The sequence below is a fragment of the Oryx dammah genome, unplaced genomic scaffold (genome assembly GCF_014754425.2).
Source record: "Oryx dammah isolate SB20612 unplaced genomic scaffold, SCBI_Odam_1.1 HiC_scaffold_23, whole genome shotgun sequence".
NCBI classification, from domain to species: Eukaryota; Metazoa; Chordata; class Mammalia; order Artiodactyla; family Bovidae; genus Oryx; species Oryx dammah.
This window is the reverse complement of record NW_024070207.1, coordinates 35,128,444-35,150,773: the sequence shown is the minus strand read 5'-3', so window position 1 is coordinate 35,150,773 and position 22,330 is coordinate 35,128,444. Positions and strand designations below refer to the sequence as shown.

The window sequence follows — 22,330 nt, the reverse complement described above, 5'->3', positions numbered from 1 at the left end:
TGGTGTGAGGGAGTATTCTAATTTCATTGATTTACATGTAGCAAGCTTTCCCAGCACCACTTGTTGAAGAGACTGTCTTTTCTCCATTGTATATTCTTGACTCTTATGTCATAGATTAATTGACCTTAGGTGTGTGGGTTATAGGCAGTTTCTTAATTTTAGCTTAGTTTTTGCTGAGTTAGGGAGTAAGCCACGTGGACAGAAGGGAAGAGGCAGTTTTCTACATTTTGAAGTAACAGGCCTTCATCATACCTCAGCTGGGGTTCCACACTTTGAAAGCCCTTTCAGAAAAGGGACAAAGGCTAGGCAATTTGGTTGGAGGTCTTGGTGCTGTTTGTAAAACAAATTGTATTGCATCTTATAGTTTACTGAGAGGTAACCAACACCTATTTGATATCAAGAGTGGCAGTTACTATGATCTATATTTCAAAGAAATATCTTGTTTTAGTTTTTGTCAACTAAGCTACTGAAAGATAAATAGATCCTAAACTTTCAAGATGTACTTTGTCCTATTTCCTAAATATTTTTTTGCTACTAAATTTTGTGAGAGGATGACTCAGAAAAATGGTCATTAATGTTCTAAGTAAAGTGCTCAGTTGCCAAGAAAACACTACCATCTGTTCTTTTACAACAGCACACTTCTATTTTCCATGAAATGTGTTTATGTTAATAATGCAGTGATTCCCACATAAGTTTTTTTTTTTTAACCACAATACAAAACTTTGGAGAAATGCCTAGGGAATTTCGTATGGATTTCTTATCTCCATGTGAAAATACAGCTGTATTACACTACTTTGATATTTTACTATGTGACTTGACTTTATTGAGGAGAATGTAGACTAGATTAGAGGTCGATAGATGATGACATCCTTGTCTGCTTTTATGTTGAAGAAAATTAAATATAGTTAGTAGATCTGTTTTAATTCTGGAATATCCTGATGGACATTTTCTCCAGGATTTTTGTAGGAAAGACGCGGAAGGATTCCAACTGAATGGTAAATAAGTGCCAATTCAAGTTTTTGGAAACTGATGCAATATTACCCTGTATATATATTTTTTAAAAAAGAAAATGAACATAGTGAATGGCTCTAATTGTTGAAGAAAATGCTACTATTTTGGTTCCTTAGTTGAATATGATCAATAACCAGCCTGAAGGGAAATATTTGGCTCTTCAACCACCCATCCTGTCACTTCATTTATCATGGTACTCAGTCAGAAGTGGATTACCAGAGGAGTTTTGCAAATTACAATTCATTCATGTATTCATTCACTTAACAATTATTGAACACCTACTATGTGTGGACAGTAAAGCCCTCTGTGCAGGAAATGCTATGTAAATAAAAGTAATAAACACACACAATGCAAGTGTTACTATTTATCTTTCAAGATGCAGCTCTAATTCAGTTTGCTAGTTGCTTCTCTGTGTTCTGTATTTTGTCGATGTTTGTATACCTATCTACTGAGCTCTTTGAAAAGGTAGAGACCTTGGCGTATTCATTTTGTATTCCATACAGTCTAACATAAGATTTGGTACAGATCAAACAGGTGGTCAGAAAAGAATAGTTACAATGAAGGAATTAACAATATTGCATCATTTAGTATTCAGTTGAGAAGATAATACTTACCCCAAAACTGATTTCTTCAAAGTAGGTGTTAGAATGTGCTTCTTATCCTTCAACTTGAATTATAAATCATGACTTGATTCATTATGTTTGATTATATTCATTCTGATTATATGTCAAGGTGGTTTCAGTTTAGTCGCTCAGTCATGTCCGACTCTTTGCGACCCCATGAATTGCAGCACGCCAGGCCTCCCTGTCCATCACCAACTCTCGGAGTTTACTCAAACTCGTGTCCATCGAGACAGTGATGCCATCCAACCATTTCATCCTCTCTCATCGGCTTCTCCTCCTGCCTTCAATCTTTCCCAGCATCAGAGTCTTTTCCAATGAGTCAGTTGTTCGCATCAGGTGGCCAAAATATTGGAGCTTCAGCTTCAGCATCAGTCCTTCCAGTGAATATTCAGGACTATTTCCTTTAGGATTGGTTTATCATCTAACAACAAGCTATTAAATAAGGCAGTCTCGAACTTTCAAAAGAAATGAAACCTTATTAGTCTCTCGAAGTTTTTACGCCCTAGAAGCTTACACGGAACGTAGAGGAAAGGGACTAGTATCCCTCGCATCCCAACCGTTATTGCCGCGTTACCCCATCTTTCCCTTTCCTTTTCCTTTTTCCCACCCTTTCGCCCTCCGGAAGGGGCCGAGCGCTCCCGGCGCTTCCCAGTCTTCTCCGCCTCTTGCGGAAGGAGCCGAAGGCGGAGCGGGGCGCCGAAGTGGGACGGCCTAGCGCTCGGGCCTCTCCGGAAAGAGCCGAACCGCGCTCGGAAGAGGAGGGCTCCTTCGTCTTCGGCGTCTCGCCCCCGCGCGGTGCCCTCTGTCGGCGGCGTGAGGCAGCTGTGGCAGCGGTGGCGGCGGGAGGCGGTAGCCGCGTCGACGTTGACCAAGACTGGAGCGACGTTTAAAGAAGGAGCCGAATCGCCGCAGAGTCCGGTTTCTGACTGTTGGAGGATTCCCACCCTTCCGCGCGGGCCGACGACGAGAAGCGGCGGCGCCGGGAAGCAGGTGAGGAACCGGCTGCGACCCGTGAGGGGGCGAGGGAGCGCGCCGGCTTCCTCCGTCTCTGGGCCGCGCCTGCCTTCGCTTTCTCCTCACTTGAACCAGGAAGCGGCGGAGTCGGAGGCTCCGCTCCTCCGGCCCTTTTCTTTGTGTGGGCTCGGGAGCGAAGGAGGGGACGAACCGGGAGGGCCAAGGCGCGGTCTCCTCCGCCGTCAGGGGCCGTCAGGGCCCGGGGTAGGCCCGGAGCTTGGGGAGCCCACCGCGGAGAACCACTCGGCGTTTTCCACGGCCCTCGCCTGCCTTTTTGCGCCAGTTCCCCCTCCTCACCCCGACTTTGATTTAGAGCTTTTCGGCCAGGCCCATCCTCCCCTTCCCAGGGCATAACAATGCCGCCTGCTTGGCCACATCCCCTCCCAACACCCCACCCTCCGCTTCGCCACCTTCTACTTTCCCTGGCCGGCCGCCTCGCCCGACTACCCCCGCCCTGACCGTGCTGGCCGGCCTTCCTTCTGTATTTGCAAGAAACTGCTTTTCCACGTGAATCCGGGTTGAAAACCTCGGTTGCAGCCGGCCGGGTGCGAATGGGGAAGAGGGGGTGGACAGAGGGAGATGGGGTTCAGCTGCCGCGTGTAGGTTGTTTCACTCTTGCGGGTGGCGTCTCTCTTTTCCAACGTCACCTGCCCTCGGTCAAGGATTTGTCTCACGGGCGTGCAGAATGGCTTTTCCACGGTCAGGTCGCGGATCTGGGGTTGGGTTGGGTTCAGACCGATTTGTGCTGATCCTGGGTCCACCTGGACGGGAAAGACAAAATGAAACAACAAAATGAAACTAAGTCCTGGTGTCACCTGGACTCATATATTGAAATCCTTGCCCCGTTGGGAAAACCCATTTGCAAAGGACAAAAGTAGTGGGACCGTATTCAGAAAACCTGTCTATCCACTGAAAAGTGACTTGTGTCGAAATGCCCGTATTTTGGAAGCGCTGGTAGCTGGCTCGCTGTCCAAAGGTCACCCTTTCTGATGAATGCCTTTATGGTAACCTGGAATTCCCTGGTACTGTTAACAAGCAATGCCTTATAACATGATGTTTTAAATCCTTGATTTCTAGACTTTTCTCCTATTTTTTTTGTCTTTAAGCTATAATTTTGAAAAAATTAGAAGATATTTGAGACGCCTTGCCTTCCACATGTGTATAACTTAAGCACTGTGACAGTTGTACTATATTGGTAACTCTAAAGGGAAAGAATATATACTAGCAATAGAAGTGTCTCTTTACCAAAAGTACTTATCAACTAATTTTTAATTATATATACATGTATCATTTTATGTATTTAAATTTTTACCAGAAATCTCTTCTGTGAAGTGCTGAAAATTGTTTAGAGGGTGGTACACAGCAATATTATTTGTTGACATTCCCTGTCCTCCTTTTCTAGAGTGATGTCTGGTCTGAAGTTTTCACTAAAACATTCTGTGTGAAGAAAATTCTCATATCAGTGCTCATAATTCTTTCCCAACAAAATGAAATGTTTTGTGTTTTCACGCATTTGAGCTTTAAGAAATGGTAAACTTTTCCCTTGTTTTGTTTTTCACAATAGCATTTGTTGACTTCATTTGACATTCTAACATTCCATCTCTGGAGATTGTGGGGAGTAGACAGGTGAGGGGAAGAAGAAAAGAGGAGAGGGTAAAAAGGTGTTTCATAGTTTATCTAGATGAAGCATCCCTGTTAAAATAAGAACATAAAAACTTTAGAGGTAATAGTCACCAGTGCTTATGAATGCTCGTTCAGTCTGTGGCTACAGGGAGTAGCTGTTGAATATGTTGTTAAAGATAAGTTAAACGTTTAGGAAGACTACCTATTTTGGACTTAGTATTGCACACATCAAGCTTTTCTGACACATCATTCATTTACAGGTGAAATAACTTTTTATGTGTTCACAATGAAGATTTTTCTTACAGTGTTCAGACAGTTAAAAATTAACTCTAAACTCTTGAGGAGAAAATCCAAAATTGAAAAAAAAATTAACTTTAGTCTTTAAAAATTGCTTGGTGCTGATGCATGTATCTAAGATTCAGAGGAAGAGATTAGTGTTCAAATCTGTAGATCAGTTTAAAACTTGCTTGTCTCTTCTCAGGAGGAAGTCATGAGATTTAACGTGGTCCAAATAACAGTTATATATAAAAATCTGTAAAACAGTTTATATAAAAACCAAAAAGTTACACCAAACTTCCATTAAAACTCCAATAAACTATTCAATGAAGCTGTAGCTAAAATTCTAAATAATGAAGTACTTGTGTTTTTCTTTCCTAATGCACACATCTCCCCTTCTCCTTTCTCTTACAGGCATGGAGAGTAGAAAACTGATTTCTGCTACAGACATTCAATACTCTGGCAGTCTGCTGAACTCCTTGAATGAGCAACGTGGCCATGGACTCTTCTGTGATGTTACTGTTATTGTGGAAGACCGAAAATTCCGAGCCCATAGGAACATTCTTTCAGCTTCAAGTACTTACTTCCATCAACTCTTCTCAGTTGCTGGGCAAGTTGTTGAACTGAGCTTTATAAGAGCAGAGATCTTTGCAGAAATTCTCAATTATATCTATAGTTCTAAAATTGTTCGTGTTAGATCAGATTTACTTGATGAGTTAATTAAATCAGGGCAGTTATTAGGAGTTAAGTTTATAGCAGAGCTTGGTGTCCCGTTGTCACAGGTTAAAAGCATCTCAGGTACAGCTCAGGATGGTAATGCAGAAAACTCACCTCCTGAAATACAAAAATCAAAAGATGAATCCCAAGAAAATGGGGCCACTATAATGCCAATTATAACAGAATCTTTTTCCTTGTCTGCTGAAGATTATGAGACAAAAAAGATCATTGTTACTGATTCAGATGATGACGACGATGATGTCATTTTCTGCTCTGAGATTCTGCCTGCAAAGGAGACTTTGCCGAGTACCAACACAGTGGCAGAGGTCCAGCCTAATCCAGGCCCTGTTGCTATTTCAGATGATGCACCTTGTGTGAGCAATAGCTCTCCCCCTTTAACAAACATCACACCTACTCAGAAACTTCCTACTTCTGTGAATCAGGCAACTCTGAGCCAGACACAGGGAAGTGAAAAATTGTTGGTGTCTTCGGCCCCAACACATCTGACTCCCAACATCATTTTGTTAAATCAGACACCACTTACTACACCACCAAATGTCAGTTCTTCACTTCCAAATCATATGTCTCCTTCAATCAATTTACTTGTACAGAATCAACAGCCACCAAACAGTGCTGTTTTACCAGGAAACAAGGCCAATGAAGAGGAGGAGGAGGAAATTATAGATGATGACGATGACACTATTAGCTCCAGTCCAGATTCCGCTGTCAGTAATACGTCTTTGGTCCCACAGGCTGAGATCCCCCCAAATACCACTTTTGATGGATCGCTGATACAGAAGATGCAGATTCCTACACTTCTGCAAGAGCCAGTTTCCAATTCTTTAAAAATTTCAGATATAATTACGAGAAACACTAATGATCCAGGTTTAGGATCCAAACATCTAATGGAGGGTCAGAAGATTATTACTTTAGATACAGCCACTGAAATTGAAGGCTTGTCAACGGGTTGCAAGGTTTATGCAAATATTGGTGAAGACACTTATGATATAGTTATCCCTGTCAAAGATGACCCTGACGAAGGGGAGGCCAGACTTGGGAACGAGATACCAAAAACACCTAGCAGTGAGACAGCAAATAAACGTATGAAAGTTAAACATGATGATCACTATGAGTTAATAGTAGATGGAAGGGTCTATTATATCTGTATTGTATGCAAAAGGTCATATGTCTGCCTGACAAGCTTGCGGAGACATTTTAACATTCATTCTTGGGAGAAGAAGTATCCTTGCCGTTACTGTGAGAAGGTCTTTCCTCTTGCAGAATATCGCACAAAGCATGAAATTCATCACACAGGAGAACGAAGGTATCAGTGTTTGGCCTGTGGCAAGTCATTCATCAACTATCAGTTTATGTCTTCACACATAAAGTCTGTTCATAGTCAAGATCCTTCTGGAGACTCGAAGCTTTATCGTTTACATCCATGCAGGTCTTTACAGATCAGACAATATGCATACCTCTCTGATAGGTCAGGCACTATGCCTGTAATGAAGGATGACGGTATTGGATATAAGGTTGATGCTGGGAAAGAACCTCCAGTAGGGACCACATCTGCTCCTCAGAACAAGCCCATGACCTGGGAAGATATTTTTATTCAGCAGGAAAATGATTCCATTTTTAAACAGAATGTAACAGATGGCAGTACTGAGTTTGAATTTATAATACCAGAATCTTATTGAACTCCTTTGAAATATCAGAAAGTTTTGGTTTGAATTTAAGGGTCAGGGCTTTCAGAAGACCTGTAAAACAAAGGTGAAAACAAGTTCATTTGATCTGCCATGTCATCTGAAGGTAGTCTAGTTGGATTATTTGTTCATAATTTTTAGAAGCAAATTATTCTGAAAGTTTGAATAGAGGTTGAGAACTTCCCCCTCCCCCAAGTATCTGTTTATATAGTTAGCTTTCAGCACATTTAAAAGAGGCAAAAAAAAAAAAAAAAGCTTGGAGAGATAGTTTCCTGAATAGAATTTGAATCAGTTTGAATGTTCTTTGAAAATAACTGGAGTTATTAGCATACCCTAGTATATCTTGCAACTTTCCCCTTCCATGTTAGCACTTTACTGCTGAATTCTCAATTTTCTTATTATTGAGACTATAAATGTGTGTTGTGTCTTGTATATGGCATAAAGAGTAAATGAGAACTTCTAAAGTTGTCCTGGAAATTTTTCAGAGTAAGTCTCTGCTCGGTTGTGTATTTTGCTAACCCAAATGGATAGCAGCCTCCTACCTCCCACCCTTCATGAAAATAGCTGTGCAGACAAGTTTCTCACTTGAAGAATGAACGAGTTTTAGCTAATTAGAATTAAACTTCACTTTTATCACCATAGTCTCCAAAAAACTTTGGTGCCTGGACCACTGTATATATGTACCTTTGCTGTATGATTTCTATGGGCAAAAAAGAAATCTTTGTAATGCAGACAGGAAGAGATTAAAAGTTTTATCATATTTGCTTTAAATTCTGTGCTCTTATATGATAGAGACAGAGAATGGAAGTGAATGGAGATTTCGTTTTTGCTCACTATGGTTAAAAAATATTCCCATGAAATTTTTCAAATTTTGAATCTGAACACCACCAAACTAATCTTTATGTATGCATCTTTATAAATGACAGATTTCATAAATGAGACTCTTACATATTTTGGGTGGGAGGCCACTGGCATGTATTTTTAAATGTTCATATTACTTAGAATCTCTAATAGGAAGTTTTTATTTGACATAGCTGAATCAAATATCTAGTATTTTCCTTTCAGCAAGACCTTTTAGGTTTTTATTCCTAAAATAAGTTCCATTCCATCTGCAAATTGCTGCAGTATTATAGCAATCAGAAGCTATACAAGGAAGTTAAATAGGCTTGTGGATTCCCATTTATCTTGAGAACAATGAATACCACCTTTCTCCCTTTTAAAATGACACATGTTTAAACACTTAGAAAATAAAGTCAAAACTTATTGAAATGCCAGTACTAAAAGGGAAGCAGGTTGGAACAAATATATAGCCTAGCGTTTATAACAGATTGACTTGTTGAACTTCTGTAAATTTTTGCAAAGGAAGAAAATATGATTAGATACTGAAAAAGATTGTTGTGCATAGTTATTAGTCCTTTGTAACCTTGCTTAAGTATTTCTTAATTCAACATAGATATTTTCTTTCTCCTTAATGATGTATTTTTGAAAATAGTCTATTTCTTGACTTTGAACTTAAAGCTTTAATCATTTTCTCATGTATACATCATCCTTCTGACAGTAAGCTAGACTTGAAGATAATGATTTCAGTATTTCTTAAGATGGTAACTGAGGGTATCAGGCATCAATGTTTGCAGTAATTCAAGGAGAAAGAAAAATAATATAGTCTGTTGCTTACCAAGGGTTAGAATGATGTGCATCTTTTATGTTTTCTGTTCTGTGACTTGAGACTTTAAGACCATTTTGTAAACTAATCCTTGGAAAATTTTTAAATTACCATACAGCTTAAAAGTCTGATCTCTGGAATTGCAATATCTGTTTCCTTTGTGTATATGTATTGATAACATTACTCTTGGACTATAGGGTACACTCTGAAATGTTTTCAGTGGAAATTTGTTTGTTTCATTTATGCTGTTTCACCAGTTAGACATAATTCAACAAGTGTGAATGATACTTCAGTCCTTTCAGACTTAACTGCTAATTTCCTGGATGGCTCAGCTGGTAAAGAGTCTGCCTGCAGTGCAGAAGACCTGGGTTCTATCCCTGAGTCAGGAAGATCGTCTGGAAAGGGAATGGCTACCCACTTCAGTATTCTTGCCTGGGAAAGTCCATGGACAGAGGAGCCTGGCAGGCTACAGTCCATGGGGTTGCATAGAGTCAGTTACGACTGAGCGACAAACACTTTCACTTTTTCAATAAAACTTGGTTTCTACAAGGCCATTATGACAACTAGGAATTCTATAATGGAAAACTATCCGTTCTGAATTATCTTAATACAATTATTTGCTGCTGCTGTGCTCTATCTAAGTTCTGAGTCTGAAATTTCAACTTTGCCTACTGAAGGTATCTTCTAGTTTTTTGGGAGGAGGAAAACTGGAAAATTCACTTTAAATTGTATTTTTGCCAGAAGACTCTTGAACGTATGTCAGGGTCTTCAGTTTTTTTAGAAGTCTCTATATCCAAAGTTCAGAATCCATGTGGAATACTCTCTGGGAATTAAAACCCTTCACTCCCAGTGTTTATGGGGTTGGAAATCTGTAGCAAGATGCTGTTCAAAACCTGTCATGGTGTTTTCCTATTTTATACTTAGTTTTCTGGCAGTTGAACTCTTTTTTGCATTCAAGTTGGCTTCAGATTTGCTCCTATGCTAAATTACCTTTAAATATTCTGGATAGGAACTGTTTGAAATAGCAATTTGTTCAAAGAGATGACAGAAAATGAAAGTGCTCAAACTAAGCAAAGATTTTTATATGCCATAGCAATCTTGAGAGATTCACTTTTAAATATTTTTAATTATTTTGCTGGTAATGATCCCCCACATACAACCACTATGAGGAATCGATGCTGCATTTTTCCCATTGTACCAAAAAGATAAAGGTAAAAATGGTAAAAGTTTTTTGTATTGTCAAGGCGTGCATACTCTAAAGAATTCAATACTAATTCAACAGCACTGGCTTTCTCACCTCTGTCAATCATATGAAACTTGTTCATTTCCACCCAGTGCTGTAGTGTTCATACTTGTACAGTCTTCCCTGTCATGACTTTAAGTTCTACTTTTCATTAACCGTTACCTGATATTAGTTCGTAGAGCTTCTTATGGCAAAAATAAAATGTTTTAATTCTGATTTTTTAGTGTCTTTTTTTTTTACAAGATGATCTTTCATTAATTATATAGACTATTACATTCTGTTGTTTTTCAATTTTTATAGAAGGAGACTGAAACTATATTTCTGATGACAGTATGATAGAATTTCCTGTTAGGTTTTATATGTTGGTTAATCGCATGCCCATTATATCTTGAACCATAGTAGTCAGAAGTGAGTCACCTGCTGTCAGTTGCTTTGGAGCATTTGTGATACTTCAGTTGATTCCATGAAGACACATGTAAGTTGATAAGGAGGAGGATAGTTTTATTAATTTGAAACATCACAAAAGCAGTCTGGGTTTCCAACATGGCAGTGATACAGATTTTAAGCAACATCCAGTTTACACAGGTTCTGGATTAATATTTTAATTTTTCATGCCCAGTTCAATACTTTAAAGCAGAATTAGGAATAAAGCGGTAAATATTACAAAATGCAGTCAAGGTACATTTTGGAAATACAAATTCCTTCATTACAGCAAATGTTTTTGCAAAAGAGTAAAGCAGCAAATATTAACTTTTCTAAGGTAACATGCAGTTGTTATAATTCAATGTAATAAAAAAAGAAGCTGCTAAAATTAAGTTACAAAATCTATACTGTTTCAAGTTATTTTGTAAAGTAAGAAAAATACATAGAAATGAGTCCTAGAATCTTAACACTTTAAGAAATGTGATAAATGTAGGATATACTGTGTAATGGTGCCTTTTAAAAAATTAAATACACGTTCATTAAAGCAAAATGTAAAGTGTAAACAGCAAGAAATTTCATTGAATATCACAAGTTGACATTTGTATAGTAAGTCAATTGGTTATTAGTCCCTTTTTGAAATCCAATAGAATTTTAATATGCTCAGAACAGTAGAAAATAATAGTGTTATATAACGCAAAAAGATTATAATTGTTCAGATTTGAAATTCAGATGAGACATCATTGGTGATGTCAAAAGTTAAACTGAATGTTTTGCAAACATTTACTGTGAACAGCGAGTGCACTTGTTGTGCCATGAGAATTCTTGATGGCTGGGTGTCTACAAGGTAGATGGGAGCACCAGCATTTGCCTGCTACCTCTAATCCATCAAGTTGGGAGGTAGCGAAATTGGCTGGAAATTTTTCCTGTATATGTTCTGTCTAAAATACAATAGCCCTGTATTTTTTTTACAAGTGTAGGATTATCAATCTTCCTTTAAATCAATTCTCAGGTTAACATAAGATCGCAATGAAAGTGTTCATTCTGAAGTGAAGGCATGGGTGCCAAAGTGTTAAATTCATCAGGTTAAGGTTTAAAGCTATGTATAATTGAAAGAACTGTACAAATACCTACCACAATGTGCCAGATGGGTTTTAAATCTACAGTAACACTTAAGAGTTTGTCAAGTTGGCTACATTTGAGGTTTTGCAGACTTAAAGCGGCATTGTAACACTTCCATAATCTTGAACACTGTCACGATTGGTCTCAACAGAAAAAAGGACCAATTAGAGCAGTGGCATTAAAATACAGATGATTCTTTTGGGGTAGGGTGCAGGATACGTGCGGTTTGCTGGGGTTGAAGCACAATATTTGAAGATTAAATAGTCACAAAGATTAGTGACAGTTCAAGAATCTAATCTAGCATTTTTAAAACTCAGTTTTAACGGTAAGATTTCTATCTCCCACAGCAAATGCAACATGTAGTAAACCGCTGTTCTCCTAAGTTACCTGATGTATAACTGGGATCTACTTAAAACATCTCACATGCTGCTCTGTCTATGTCAGTGCTTGAACAATCAATCTTGTTCCCCACTACTCGAAGGAATATTGCACTTTTCCCTTTGGGAGGTACCAATCACAAAAGCTGAGCTGAATGATCACAACAGCCATTTTTACAATACAGAGAAGAAAGGAGTAAGGGATATGGCCAGCTTCTTTCAGCATTAGACACAAGCAAACAAAATCTTAGCCAGAACTCTCTGCATTGGAACTACCGTGTAGAGCCCTATCTGGGAAATTTTCCTTAGGGACTGACTTTAGTGGGAGGGAAAGAGAGGGCCTCTAAGCCAGGCGCTTCAGCTGAGGTGCTAGGGTGGCAATCTGCCAAGGGTGAGGACAACACTCCTTTTTCAGCAAGTGAAGCAGATGGCAACCACGCTTCTGTGGCCTATAGAGGTGGGGCCATAGGGTAATGCAGGCCCAGACCAGACACGCTTCTTGCTGAGATGGCTCCCCAGCCTCGTGCTGTCCTGCTCAGAACTGCTGGGCTCAGCCTGGCCACCCCTCTGCACTAATAACAAATAAACTTCTTTCCTATCTTTCCCTAGCCTGGCAGGCCACTGTCAAACTTTATGTATGAGTCACACTTTAAATTTTGTACCCTACCCACTTCCACTAAAGCAGAAATACAAAAGCCACAATAATCTCAACAGCCAGCGGGCATTCCTCTTTAGGGGCTGTAAGGGGGTGGCTTCTCAAAAGGCGGATAGTAAGGTGGAGAGTAACGGGGTGGAGCACTCGAGGACCACATGTAGCTGGGCGAAGGCGAGGCAGACTGGGGCTCATCAGAAAGTCCAGAGGGAGGGGAGGATGGAAAGACGCTGGAATGCTGTGCAATCAAAATAAAACATCAGTTTCCACCATGAGGTTGCAATTCCCCAACATTAGTCATTATTTAAAAAATGAATATGGAAGCCCAGTGTGTTCCATTTTGGAACAACCAAGAGCCCCTAAACCTCACAGGGTTATTGAGGGCCATGAAACGGAGCTGGTCCAACTTTCTCTCTCAGGCTGCAAAGCTCAGGCAGAAATGCCTTGGAATCCTCTTCCCCAGCCCTTTGGACCTCTGCGTCAGTCAGTCATCCTGTTGCTCCTATTTCTGTGTTATTTTGAGGGGGCTTCCCAGGTGGCTCAGTGGTAAAGAACCCGCCTGCCAATACAAGAGACATGGGTTCGATCCCTGGGTTGGGAAGATCTCCTGGAAAAGGAGATGGCAACCTACTCCAGTATTCTTACCTGAAATCCCATGGACAGAGGAGCCTGGTGGGCTACAGTTCATGGTATCATAAGAGTTGGATATGACAGAGCAATGGAGCATGCATGGTACTTGGGGAAGGGAGTGAGATATGGGATAAAAAAAAAAATACCCAGTGAATCAGCATGTTAGGAGTCAATCTGCCACTTCTCTTTCCTGGCCAGTGTATACCCTTGACCCTGACTTTCCTGCTCAAGGAGAGTTGACCTGTTTTGGTCACTGCTCTCTTCCCCAGAGCTCAGAACAGTGATTGGCAAGTAGAAGTTGTTCAATCAATGTTGGATGAGTGACTAAGACTTCAGTCACTTATAGAGCACAGAAGATTAACTTGCCATGTTTTTTAGAAATAAAATCTATTTTCAAAGACTACTGTCACATCTTGTGGGTACCGCGACCTTGCTCCAGTGGTGGAGCATAGCTGAGGCCTGAAGGCTGGAGGGGTCTCCAATAAAAGCCAACAAATAGGGCTGTAAAATGGCAATTTACTGTTGTGCCTTAGCTCTAGGAGGAACTGCTGTATTTTTTTTTTTAAAGACTCACCTATACCAAAATTTCTCAAGAGTTCAAGTGCTGTTTGGGGAGGTCAATATCTTTACTTTGTTCTGCTGGCCAGAGTCAAAGTGGTTGATTGTTTAGTTGTTAAGTCATGTCTGACTCTTTGATACCCTAGGAACTGTAGCCCACCAGGCTCCTCTGTCCACGTGATTTCTCAGGCAAGAATACTAGAGTGGGTTGCCATTTCCTTCTCAAGGGGATCTTCCTGGATCAGAGGTCAAACTCATGTCTCTTGCTTGGCAGGCGGGTTCTTTGCCACTGAGCTGCCTGGGAAGCCCTGGAGTCTAAGCTGATCATGTCATTTCCACGCCTAGAGCAATCTAGAGTCAGCCTTGCCATGAGGTGTCTGGAGCCTGAGACCAGTTGGCTGATTCTCCTTATCCCCAGTCCTGACTTCTGTACTCCTTAGAAAGGGGTATCCTGGTTTCTAGGTCTTGCTTTAGACATTGAAATATCTGTCTCCTACCACATAATGTCAGGACTGATCCTCCCCCACCCCATCCACCCTTTTGATCTGAGAGAAGGAATGACAGGGTCATAGAAAGCCTTTAAAGACAAAGAAAAAACTTGAGGGACTTCCCTGGTTATGTGGTTAATGCTTACAATGCAGTGGTTAATGCTTCCAATGCAGAGGGCACAGGATTAATCCCTGGTTGAGGAACTAAGCTCTCACATGCTGCATGGTGCAGCAGAAAAAAAAAAAAGATAAAAGAGCTTGAGGCAGTTGACTTGAGACAAACCAGATTGCTTCCAAAAATCTCCAAATTTCTTCTCCCTCCAGGAAGAGATATGCTTCCTTTGACATTGATCTCATAATCCCTCCTCTCTCTCCCTCCTCCTCTGTTGCTTTTGCTGTCCTCTTAAACCAGAGAGGAGAGCAAAATCCCACCAGGGACAAGATCTCTGTGTCCAAGGATGTGACACTCTGCCTTTATAAATCTCACTCCAGGATAGAGTCAGGAAGCCAGTTCTCTGCCCCCAGACACAGAAGGGAAAGCAAGTTTTGAATGTGGAGCTAAAGGCCATTCTGTCCTGAGAGGCAGTAACAGGCTGCTGGGGGCAGTTGTAGACTTTGATCCTAAGGAGGGTGGTATAGCCACCTTGGGTTTTCACCTCTCAGTTTCCCGTGAAGCTCAGTCGTGTCCGACTCTTTGCGACCCTATAGTCCAATGGAATTCTCCAGGCCACAATACTGGAGTGGGTAGCCTTTCCCTTCTCCAGAGGATCTTTCCAACCCAGGGATTGAACCCAGGTCTCCTGCACTGAGGGCAGATTCTTTACCAGCTGAGCCACAAAGGAAGCCCAAGAACACTGGAGTGGATAGCCTATCCCTTCTCCAGGGGACCTTCCTGATCCAAGAATCAAACCGGGGTCTCCTGCATTGCAGACAGATTCTTTACCAACTAAGTTACCAAGGAAGTTTCCTGTATAAAAAGGTATTTAGGGGAATGGGGGCGGGATGCTTCTCACTGCCCTCTGATGATGCTGGAGTCTTAGGGATAAATAGCAGAGTGAGGGAGCTGATTGGCCATAGTCCAGCCCCCGCCCTTGGGATGGCGAGGTGGGAAGGGGTGGGCACCAGTATGCAGTTTCCTAGCAACAGGCGGGCACCTTGGGAAAGCTTCGGCTTTGTTGCAGCTGGGGAGCAGGCCCAGCGCATTTAGTTCCTGCCTAAGACTTGACTAACGGGACAGGACGGCCACTCAGAAGAACAGAGCTTTGAATCCTTTCACACCACAAAGCATGAAAAGCATGAAAAGCATCTAAATAGCCTACTGCTGGGCTCCGAGCTTCCTGAGCTGCTTCTGAGAGGCTGGGGTGGCTTATCGCAGGGACAGAGGAGGTGGGAGCACCCTCACAGACACTCCTCTCCCGCCTCAATCTGCCCCTCCCTCTCCCACTTCAATCTGCCCCTCCCTGCCCCAGGTGGACCCACACTCTGCAAGACCCATGTGCATTTCTATCATGTGTGCTTGCTTCTCTCTTCAGAAGTGCTGGGAGGCAGTGACTCCCTAAAGAGCCCTGGAACTGGCCGGGTGATGAAGGTTACACCAGCAAAAGATGCTGTGTTCCAAGGGTAAAATCCAGGGTCTCTTGGTTCTTTGCATTCCCCCTCTGCTTCCGGCCCAGAAAGCAAACCCAGGAGAGACAGAGAGAAGAGTGGGAGCAAAGGGAGGGATCAGAAACAAGAGAGAGGAGGAGAGGCAAGGAGAAGCTTGGCAGGAGAGGGGAAATAGAAGGCTGAATGGCGGTGGCAGCCTTCTAAGGTTGTCAGTCACCTGCTCCTATACCATCGCCCCCAAGACGACCTCCACTCTCTCATTCAGTAGGCCCAATTTATAATGGATCCTTTTCAGTGGCTACCTCGAAACCCAGTGTACCCTTCTGTGATTTAATAAAGACCATCCACAGAGGCAGTGGCATTTTGCAAAGGCTTTTGTTTTAAGCTAAACTTGGCAATTCACCAAATGGACAGGACAGGGACATGGTTAGAGTGAAGTCGGGGTTCTGGCCCAGTAGGTCAGACTGGAATCGTTAAGGGATTTACCCCAAAGCTTGTTGTTGTTGTTGTTTAGCCCCTAAGTCAGGTCTGACTCTTTTTCAACCCCATGGACTGTAACACTCCAGGCTCCTCTGTCCATGGGATTTCCCAGGCAAGAATACTGGAGTGGGTTGCCATTCCCTTCTCCAGAGGATCTTCTCACCCAGGGATTGAACCCACATCTCCTGCATTGGGCAGGTGGATTCTTTACCACTGAGCCCCCAGGGAAGTGGACCCCAAAGCTACACAGGGTTGAATTTCCCAGCAGAAGTAGAAGCTGATGTTTCATACCCTACAGGATATGGACTGCCTGGCTACCTGGAAGTGAGTGCAAGGTACAAGAGAAGTGAGTGCGGAAGGTGAGCAAGGAGGCACCAACAGCCTTGGCTTCAAGTCCAAAGTCTTCAAGAATCCTGTTTCTCCAAGCTCAGCCCTCACAACATCCTCAGGGCCACCTGACCAGACCCACGTCCTCAATCCCATCTGACCACAAGAAATGCTTCCCAAGCTTCCTGACTGGACAGCTACCCAACAAGGGTGTGACTTAGTGGGGTTAAAAGAACACCGTATAAATCTCATCAGCCTCAGGGGTAAAAAGGGAGAGAGAAGTCTTCAAAGTGACATAAATAGTTCTATTTGGAAATGATCAAATTGGGAAAATCATTCAGAACAAAGCCCAGAAAGGTCCATTTTCCTGCTATTATTTGGGCCCCCAATACTATCTAAGAGAATAAGGAAGCTCTGGCTTTTTGTTGTTGTTGTTATGTCTGTGCTTCTGCTGCTTTTATTGTCAGGGCTGGTATGCATTTTGCTGACTGCTTTCCATTTATCTGGGAACACACCAGATGGCCCTAATCCCCCTGGCTTTCTTGGGTAAAGACTGGTATTTCCTTGTATGAAATGATAAGGGACTGGAACTTGGTGAACAAAAGAAAGCTCCATTCAAATACTAAAATGAAATGCTGTATAAGTTGTAGAGGGAAACAAATACCACTTAAAAACATATCCCTTAGGGATCTCCCTGGTGATCCAGTGGTTGAGAAACCGCCTTCCAATGCAAGGGACACAGGTTCAATCCCTGGTCAGGGAACTAAATTCCCACATGCCAACATGCCACAGGGCAGTTAAGCCCATGCAACACACCTAGAGACACCCACACAGTAACTACAGAAAGCCCATGCACCTCAACGAAGAGCCTGTGCGCTGCACTGGGGACCAAGCGAAGCCAAATAAATCAATCATATCCCTTAAAACCCACAACTTTAGAAAGTCTCCAAAAAGGAAATATAAAAGACAGCTTGAACCTCTGGCAAGAACCAGGAGAGGTATAAGAAGTGGCCCAGCATTCCTTGGAGTGGGGAGCCATGTAATCACATGGTAAAGGCGAGTCAAGAGAACCTCTCTGAGTAATGATTATAAAGCCCATAATTTAAAGCAGTAAAACATGAAATATTCTGAAACTAACTGGCAAAAAAATTGATAGTGTGCTCAGATTCTCCAAAGAATCCCCCAAGCCAGCCTCTGGCCTTAGACAGACCTGGATGTACATCCTTGTCCTCGCTGCTGCCCCTGAGCATCCCCACTCAGGTCCTCAGACTGATCTCTTAATGCAGGGCCTAGGTCTCACTCAGTTGCTACATCCACAGCTCCAAGCACATGGGAACACAGAGTAAACACTGACTGAACTGAAACCGACAGTCTGGGCCACCATTGACATTGGGCAACCTTGTTTTCATGCCTGGGATGGTTTTGAATGAGTAATGATGGACAGAAAGATAGCTCCATTACATAAACGGACTTCCTATCTTAAGAGTTTGCAGCAGCTATTACTAAGGGGGTTACTGTTCCTACTCCAGAGGTTTGTTATAAAGTGAAAAGTCCAAAAACCAATCTAATCAATATAATTTGCTTCCATATTAAAAAAAAATGGAAGCAGCCTCTTGGGAGCCATGCATGGCCCCTCTATCCCAGGATGACTTTTGGTTATGGATGCCTCAAAGAATGGTGACCCTCTCATGCTAGGTTCAATGTCCCTGAATTCTCTTAAAGGACTCCTTTTTGCCCCTGTCACTATTGCAATTATCTATGCCCATTCAGAGCCTATTTGTGTTTTCCAGTCTATATTATCTGTTCGGGGAACAAGTTCCCTGAGTTGTCTACCTGTGGATACAGTAGGCTTTAGAACAAGTTCTAACACTTTCCCCAGGCTTTAATGGATGCCTCCTTGTACTGGTGCTATATTTTATGACAGTGAACAGTCCACGTTCACACTATAGAGACGTATTCCTATTGCAGTATAGAGTCCTAGACCTGCCCATACAGTGTCTAAATCAAACCAAAGTACACTTTACTCAACTAAATGGGGAGGGTTTTCAGTTTCAATGATTTTGTTAATCTGAGGCAGAAATTAGGTTTTCCAAGGGCTCTGTTTTTCTAAACTGGCTGGTTAATTGGAAGCACCCCCAAACAGTCATGCTTTTATGTCCCCTTGGAAAATTCAGGACTCTTAGTCAACAGAACAAAATTCATTATGGGTTTGCCTCCTTTCAAAGGCATTTCCCTGGTCCCCAAATTTTGAATTAACCAGATTTGAGTGGAATCCCACTCTTCTGTGGTCCGGGGTTCATAATCACTGCAAATGCCTAAAAGACCATTTCGTTTGTTTTCCTGAAGTGTCTAGTTCAGCGCTCTGCCCATGTACAATGAATTCCCTTTAATGAAGTGCCTTTGGGGTTCTGTTTTTCTGTGCTTCATCTTAGCTTAAAAGGAAAGTGGGAAAGTGCAAATCTGGTAACACTATTTCTGACCCACATGATAACAAGGCAAAAAAATTAAAAAGGAAGGGAGAAGGGTGTTATAAAAAATATTTTCTCTGTACAGTCCCAGTTAGGAAGTCTAGAAAAAAACAAGGGACTGCTTTCTCATTACAGATTTGATTCAAACCCTTGTGTGACTCAGCATGTCCTTGTGCTATGGAACAGGACTAGACAAGCCTCTTCCTGCGGCAGAGAAATGGAAAAAGCCACCGTTGGACAGGGGTCTGTGGAGACGTACTCATGAGTACCTCAGGGGAGGTCAACACCACTTGGGACATCTAAATCCTATCTCCTCTCCCCCTTTCATCTATCACTCTGTTGCTTCTCCTCTTGTGTCTTTCCCAGCCTCCACCATCACTGCCTGCCTATGCAGTCCTTAAGCTTCATGGGTACCCACAGGCCACGGGATGGAGAGCCTGGCTACCTGATATATATTAGGAAGGATCCATAATTAGGGAGAGAATAAGAGAGGATGAGCGAGAGCAAGGGTAACAGAGAGTTCTTTTTTCTCTCAAAACGTACCTGAAAGTCATAAGCAGAATAAGGTGGCAGGTGAGGAGGGCTATGGTAGTAGGTGTTGTAGGATGCCACTTGAGGACGAGCATAGTAAGAAACAGTTGGATGGGCATTTTCAACAGAACAGTTCAGCGCTGGGAGAGTTGGGTTCTGTAAAATCAAAAACAATATAAATGTTCATCACTAGGGGAATGGTTAAATAAACCACAGGACATCCATACTACAGAATACTATGGAGCTGTTGAGAAACGATCATGTGCACCTATAGTTCGTGACAGGGAAGTTGTCCAGGACATATTTGTAAATATAAAAAAACAGAAACAGGGCTTCCATGGTGCTTCAGTGGTTAAAAATCTGCCTGCCAACGCAGAGGATGCAGGCTCAACCCCTGGTCCAAGAGGATCCCACATGCCACGAGATAACTAAGCCCAGGTGCCACAACTGCTGAGCCTGAGGGCCTAGAACCCAGCCTCTGCAACAAGAGAAGCCATGGCAATGAGAAACCCACATACCACAACGAAGAGTAGCCCCTGGTCACCGCAACTAGAGAAAGCCTGCATGCAGTCACAGATTAAATTTAAAAACAGTGTTTAAGAAAGCAAGCCACTGACAGAACTATGGAGACAATAAAAGATCACTAGTTGTCAGGAGTTGGGATTGGGAAGGATGAACAGGCAGAACGCAGAGGCTACTTAGGAGAGCAAAAATACTGTTTGCTGCCAGAATTATGGATATATGTCATTATACACCTGTCCAATAGAATTCATTTGTCCAATTCATTTGTCCAATATTCTATGTCCCATAGAATTACAACATCAAGAGTGGGCCCTAAGGTAAACTGTGGACTTCGGGTAATTATGATGCATCAATATAGATTCATCCTTGCCAACAAATGTACCACTCTGTGGGGGATGTTGATAACAGGGGAGGCTGATAATAGGGAAGGCTGTGTGTTGAGGAAGAAAGTTTATGGGAAATCTCTCTACCTTCATCTCAGTTTTGTTGTGAATCTAAAATTGCTCTAAAAATAAAATCTTTTAAAAAGTCACCATGTTCTATTACTATAGCATAATCCCAGTTTATGTAAAGATCCAAACAATTATATATGAATATACACTTGTCAATGAAATTAATCTGGAAAGATTCACAACAAACTGTTAGCTATGGCCGTCTCTGGGGAGGGCAGTGGTATTAGGAAGTAAATGGGGACTCTTTATTCTCAATTATACAGCCAAAGTTTTCACAACTACTATGTATCACTTGTGTCATTTCCCCACACTGACTATTTTGAAAAATTCAAACCAATAGTTGAAATCTTTGCTTTCAAAAACACAAAGAAAAAAAAATTGACACCCCCCCAATACAAAATGTCAAACCAACAAGACTACTGCTCTCTCTGTGACAAAAATATGATTATCATGAAGAGTTTGGAAAAACTGTAAGGATTTTTGCAGAGTCCAACCTCGCTAAGGAGCTCCCAGGCACACATGAAGGTATTCACTTCGCCTCAGCCCTGTGGGCTGGAGGCAAAACCTTAGCACAGAAACCAAGAAAGACCAAGTAGAGTATATTGATATACCCCACCACCACCACCACACATACACACATTTTTGGGAAAATAAAACAATGCAGAAAGAATTGAATACCCTTTTTATAACATGGTGGTGTGTGTAGCCCTTCAAGGGTTAAAGCCAATCTTGTCTAGGATGAGAGTCTGGATTTCAGTAAATCCAAAACATTGCTAGGGGAAGTCACCACTGCTCATGAGTTCCCAAGCAGGACTGTGTCTAATGAGTGCCACATGGCTCAAGGTGTGGGAAAAATGTCCTTTCCATGGTCCATGTCATTGACACCCCCTCTGTTCATGCATATAATGTAGAGCTGTCCACAAAGTCCATGTGTCTTGTTTCTAGTTGTATCTACTCTGCGTTAACGGTGAGCAGAAGATTCCTCTCAAGTGATGAAAATGTGTGGGCAGGATTTGGCAATGGCACAGGCAACCATGTTGGGGTGTTGGCAGAGGAAACTCCCGTAGAGCAAGTTTCAACACAGTCTGTTGCTCTCTTCCTTGGAGTGGGTTACTGTTTACATCTCTAGGAGGTTTGAAGAGCTACAAACCTCAGTCATTATGATGCTGCTCACAGACAACCACAGAAATGTTTCTCAGCCTCTCTCGTGTGGGAGAGGGCTGAGGTCTTGACCATTCCAAGGGCTGGCTCACATTACAGAAGCAGAGCGTTCAGCAATGCCCTTACCTCTCCATCAGGATTCCAAGAAAAAAATGTCACTTCTGAGGAAGTCCCAGAAATCATGTTCCCTTGGCCTTGTGCCAGTTAAAACCACACCCTCCAGCTCTTGCAAAACGAAACCAGCTCTTCTATGCAAAGAGAAGGCTTCCCAGGTGGCTCAGTGGTAAAGAACCCACCTGCCGGTGCAGGAGGTGCAAGGGATGCAGGTTCAATCCCTGGGTCGGGAAGATCCCCTAGAGGAGGAAATGACAAGCCACTCCAGTGGTCTTGCCTGGAGAATCCCATGGACAGAGGAGCCTGGCAGGCTACAGTCTGTAGGGTCACAAAGAGTGGGACATGACTGAGCACACACACGCAACCACAGAGAAGCAATTGGGGAATATAAACTATCTAGAAAAGGTGTTTGGTGTGTAGCAAGGCTGGGGGTCCAGGATCCTCTTTGAAAGGAAGTTGAATATTATAGAGAAAGAAACACAGGGAAAAGATGAAATAAGCACAGGAGAGCCACAGATGAGAGGTGCAGAGGATGTAGAGAAAATGGACA

General features: G+C 42.3%; 2 protein-coding genes across 3 annotated transcripts in view; one reads left to right on the top strand and one right to left on the bottom strand.

The window, feature by feature from the left end:
• Positions 1-2,417: 2,417 nt before the first annotated feature.
• ZBTB33 (zinc finger and BTB domain containing 33) lies at positions 2,418-10,089 on the top strand. The gene is made up of 2 exons (XM_040265238.1): positions 2,418-2,624; positions 4,962-10,089. The coding sequence occupies exon 2, from the start codon at positions 4,964-4,966 to the stop codon at positions 6,959-6,961; it is 1,998 nt and encodes a 665-aa protein (XP_040121172.1). The 5' UTR covers positions 2,418-2,624; positions 4,962-4,963; the 3' UTR covers positions 6,962-10,089.
• Positions 10,090-10,357: 268 nt separating this feature from the next.
• TMEM255A (transmembrane protein 255A) overlaps positions 10,358-22,330 on the bottom strand; it is a 51,409-nt gene continuing 39,436 nt past the window's right edge. For both annotated transcript variants that reach the window (XM_040265246.1, XM_040265247.1), the window contains 2 exons: positions 19,544-19,687; positions 10,358-12,682 (listed from right to left, as the gene is read on the bottom strand). In XM_040265246.1, the coding sequence (XP_040121180.1) occupies positions 12,524-12,682; positions 19,544-19,687 (303 nt within the window). In that variant the 3' untranslated portion in view covers positions 10,358-12,523. The remainder of the gene's footprint in view (positions 12,683-19,543; positions 19,688-22,330) is intronic.

Coding starts and splice junctions, on each gene's coding strand:
- ZBTB33 (XM_040265238.1), top strand. CDS start 4,964: ATGGAGAGTAGAAAACTGATTTCTGCTACAGACATTCAATACTCTGGC.